This window comes from Fulmarus glacialis, unplaced genomic scaffold, assembly GCF_000690835.1.
Source record: "Fulmarus glacialis isolate BGI_N327 unplaced genomic scaffold, ASM69083v1 scaffold21548, whole genome shotgun sequence".
NCBI lineage: Eukaryota > Metazoa > Chordata > Aves > Procellariiformes > Procellariidae > Fulmarus > Fulmarus glacialis.
In genome coordinates, this window is record NW_009229201.1 from 1 (window position 1) to 4,126 (window position 4,126).

General features: G+C 36.8%; 1 protein-coding gene across 1 annotated transcript; it reads left to right on the top strand.

The window, feature by feature from the left end:
• The first annotated feature begins 382 nt into the window (after positions 1–382).
• On the top strand, positions 383–3,717 carry NDUFA5 (NADH dehydrogenase (ubiquinone) 1 alpha subcomplex, 5). Its single transcript, XM_009583775.1, has 4 exons — positions 383–448; positions 2,040–2,156; positions 2,885–2,950; positions 3,530–3,717. The coding sequence occupies exons 1-4, from the start codon at positions 383–385 to the stop codon at positions 3,629–3,631; spliced, it is 351 nt and encodes a 116-aa protein (XP_009582070.1). The 3' UTR covers positions 3,632–3,717.
• Positions 3,718–4,126: the final 409 nt, after the last annotated feature.

Genomic DNA, 4,126 nt, shown 5'->3' on the forward strand with positions numbered 1-4,126 from the left:
CCTGCGAGGAAAGGGCTGAGGGGGGCGTAGGGCCCGGTTCCACTCCCCGGCCCACGGGGGACGGCGGGCCCGGCGCCAGCTGTTTGCGGGGCAGCAGCGACCGTTAGCGGAGGGGGCGGGCCCGTCGTGCCGGGAGGAAGGAGGCGGGTGACTTCACCCCACCGGGACGCTTTCCGGCAGCCGCGTGGTAATGTGAGCTGCTCCTCTTTTCGCGCTCTCCCTGCCCTTCGTGTGCGCTGGTCAAAATACTGCAGATTTCTGATATGAGGTGTGTGTGGTGGGAGGCAGAGGCTCAAGTCACAGAGCGGGCCCTGTCAGGTGTATGTTGAGCCCAGACAAAATAATCAGATAGCATGGAAACAGGTCTTTAGGTATATTACGTATGTTTATGTTGTCTATGCAGACCACTGGACTTGTAGGATTGGCTGTAGCTGAAAACCCTCATGAGGTATGTCACATGTCTTGTTCTGTATTTAATGTAAATTGTGAGATCAAAGCTTTTTGTTATGTATTTGCCTATGTAGGTATGCTGTGTACCTTAAAGCAGTGCCAACTTAATGAAAGTGTAAAAATGTTCCAAAGCGATAAAGGAAGAAAAGGAATTCTTAAAGGTTTAATTCATATAATTAGGAGTTATTTTGCACATGTACTTTTTGTTGTATGTGCTGATTTCAAAAACTTCCTTTGTGTAAGTACTTTTATGAACTAATATTTGATTTCTCTCATCTCCAGTGCAAAAGCAAAGAACTCTTTAAATTCAGTTCCTCATAAATGTAATTTCTACTTCACAGGGATACAGATTTTTGCTGTCTTGCTATGTTGTGTTTTCAACAAGTACTGAAATAGCTTATACTATACTAAGGGAATAGACTAGTCTTACATGATAGAGGCTAACCATGTGGTGCAAAGCCACATCAAGGCCCTGTGATGGCAAGCACTGTTGAGATTGGAATACTTCAGTGGTTCTTGGGAACCACGTTAGGTGGTTCTTGTAGCAGTTTGGTACTTTCTTTTTACCTCCTCAGGCTCAGTAATGAAAATATGTTTGCCACATCTTGCTTGCTTATTCAGGAGGCATGAGCTTTGAAAGGACTTCAGTAATTCTTTAATTTCTCTGCTTTGAAATTTCCCACTATACAACGATTCTATTTCAAAAAAGCTTTTGCCACCAATAGTTAGGAGTACTGTCAGAAAGAACCATTGAAAAAATGATTATTGTTCTGTACAAATTTTTCTAGCTTAGTCTACAGCCTTGTCAGACACCTTCTACTACAAATTTTAGTTTTTCCAGAGACTTAAAGCCAAGAGGAAAGAAATCAACAATGCATTAGTTGAAGTATAGATTCTATGCCAGTCCCCTTTTCATTTCCTTTTTTTTTTCTTTGTATTTCTTTGACTGCAGTATTCTGCTTCTGTTTCTTGTTGTTCCTATAGGACATCCATTCCTCTTCAGTTAGATTTAGTTACCCAGCCAACATATGGTCCAAAAGCTGCAATTTCTTCACCCCAGTGTGTCCTTTATCACTGCATTTAAATCCAGCAATAAAAGTTTCAGGTTTTATTTTAATTTAAATCTGTCTGTCACTCAGAACTTTGCACCAGCATGAGGAGAAGTGCCGAAAAATAAATAATATCATTATGCTTTGGTAGCTTATGTAGTTCTTTATATCCTTCCCAGGTAGTTTTTCAGAAACTGGTGGTTTAGACGTGAATTTGCCTCATTTTTTAGAAGTATGGTTAGTATTAGAAACACAGCTTTTATTGTTTCCATTTTGCATCAAACATACTTCAGATTGCAACTTTCTTTTTTCTTCTTTTTTTTTTTTCCTTTGAGGAATATGACAGTAGTAACTTCCCAGTCCTGATAAATCCCAGTCTTACCCAAGACAGAGTTAGTTATTTTGTTAATCCTACATTTATGGATTGAATACCATAGCCCTGTATATTTTGTTTATAGGTAATTAGCTAGTAGGTTAAGTAGGACAAGAAGTTAAATAATTCTTGTTGTATATTTTATCTATGTCTTGTGATCACTTCAGCGCCTACGAATACTGTACACAAAAATCCTTGGTGTCCTGCAAAACATTCCCAAAGATGCAGCATATAGGAAATACACTGAGCAGATTGTAAATCAACGATTTAATTTGGTGCAAAAGGTAAGTACAGTGCTGTTTCATAAATGTTACACATGAAAAGATTTTTATGATGAGAAGAATGATTTTCAAAATGACTGACTTTTTCAGGAGTATATGTAACTGTCAGGTATCAGTTCAGAAATAATTGAAGTCTTGAGGATTATTTTTGTTATTGATGGGATATTTTGATGGTATATTAAAAAGAATTGTTGATTTCTTACTGATGTTTTCTGTGAAAATTAGAAGAAAACATAGTTTTTTGAAGATTTGTAGAACAGTGGTAATTTCCACACACCTGCACAAAAAATGCATGTGCTCTTACCAATGTAGTATCTTAGCACAATCCTTGCCTTTGACATTTTAAAACACCTTTTGGTACATTAAACTTGGTACTGGTGTTGTGTATTTAAGGTGATAATTGGAAGGTTGCATATCATTTTATAAAAAGCTAAGATCAAAATTTTCTTTCAAGATACATACTAAAGCCCTTAGCTGCTAATACTTCTTTGGATGTCATTAAATAGTACTCATTCTTTGTATTTATCATTGAGAGTTTGATGTTTGTTTTCCAGTAAGAAAAGTGTGTGAGATTTCTTTGATAATGTAAAATGACAGAAGCCAGCTAATTTGATGGTAGTTTTGAGGAAGACTAGGGTGTGATCTGGTTAAATTATTGTTTTCATGCTTTATCTGGGCTTGCTGCTGCTCAGTAAAACTAAACATTTATTTATATGTATTTGAATACACAGGAGACTGATGTGCAAAAGCTACAGGACAAACTGAATAGTGGTCACATAGAAGAAGTCATTGTACAGGTAAAGGGGAAATTCAAGGTTAGATACTGTGCAGGGGGAGGGAGCAGTGGTTTTCCGTGTTGCTTTGGCTGAGCTTCTGTTCAGAAAATTGGCAGTTTTCCATATCTTCCTTTGCTGCGAAACAAACAGTCGAGCAGGAAAAAAAAAAATCTGAAAATGGATTGTCATGTAGCGATTGGGATGACTCTATTAAAACCTAACACAATTACCTGTTTACTGTATTATGCTTACATGTATACCATGTATATTTACATTGCTTCTTACAGAGTCTAAATCAGTGGAAAGGGCAGATGGTGATTGAATAATATTGGGGGATAATCCAAATAGACTGGAAAATAACATGAAGTTGTCACTGGGAATGACTAGGTGAACAGATTGTCTGTTTGGGTATTTGGAGGTGATTAAGTATGTTTTTTTTAAAAAAAAAAACAAAACACACAGTTCCTTTTGATATTTATAGATTAAATTTGTGGTAGTTCCTGACCGTGATAGGTAGTGACGTCACCAAGGTAATGAACTGAAATACAGGTAATTTAATACTTTGGCATTTAAGAATTTGTGTATGGTGTTTATTAACAGGCTGAAAATGAGCTTTCCCTGGCAAGAAAAATGATACAGTGGAAACCGTGGGAGCCTCTAGTTGAAGAACCTCCTTCTGACCAGTGGAGATGGCCAATATAATTTTCAAAATGGTGTGACCTCTTGAAAGTAAAAAAAAAAAAGTTAATTATTAATCTATTGTTACTGACAGTTGTCTTTAAATTAAAGATAATAGCTTCGTAAAAACATGTTTTGTGCTAATGTCCACTTATATTTAGCAATCTAAAGACTTCTTCCAGTTTCTTGCAAAAATGGTTTTAAGAAAATTCTTTTCAGCTGTTGTACAGCCTTTGGTTTATTTCCTTTTGTAATTTATTATTAACAGGGTATTTGTGCCTCATTCGGAGTTATTTTTATAATCTGTATTTGTATGTTAACATATACAAATATTGTAGGCCATTTGAAATCAAAATCAAAGTTGTAGAAAAGTACGATCCCGCCCTTCTCTCCCACCTTTGGTTGTGTATTTTGGTTGTGTGTAAAGACACTGCCAGTGTCTTTATGACCATGCAGATGCTGAGATCAGGGATCTGATGTAATGAATACTAGGCTTACCAAAACTAACGGGTTTTTAGG

Bases quoted from the DNA above. Each gene is read 5' to 3' on its own strand.
- NDUFA5 (XM_009583775.1), top strand. From the start codon at position 383: ATGTTTATGTTGTCTATGCAGACCACTGGACTTGTAGGATTGGCTGTA. The intron at 449-2,039 runs GTATGTCACATG...TGATCACTTCAG, and splicing joins TAGCTGAAAACCCTCATGAG to CGCCTACGAATACTGTACAC. The intron at 2,951-3,529 runs GTAAAGGGGAAA...GTTTATTAACAG, and splicing joins TAGAAGAAGTCATTGTACAG to GCTGAAAATGAGCTTTCCCT.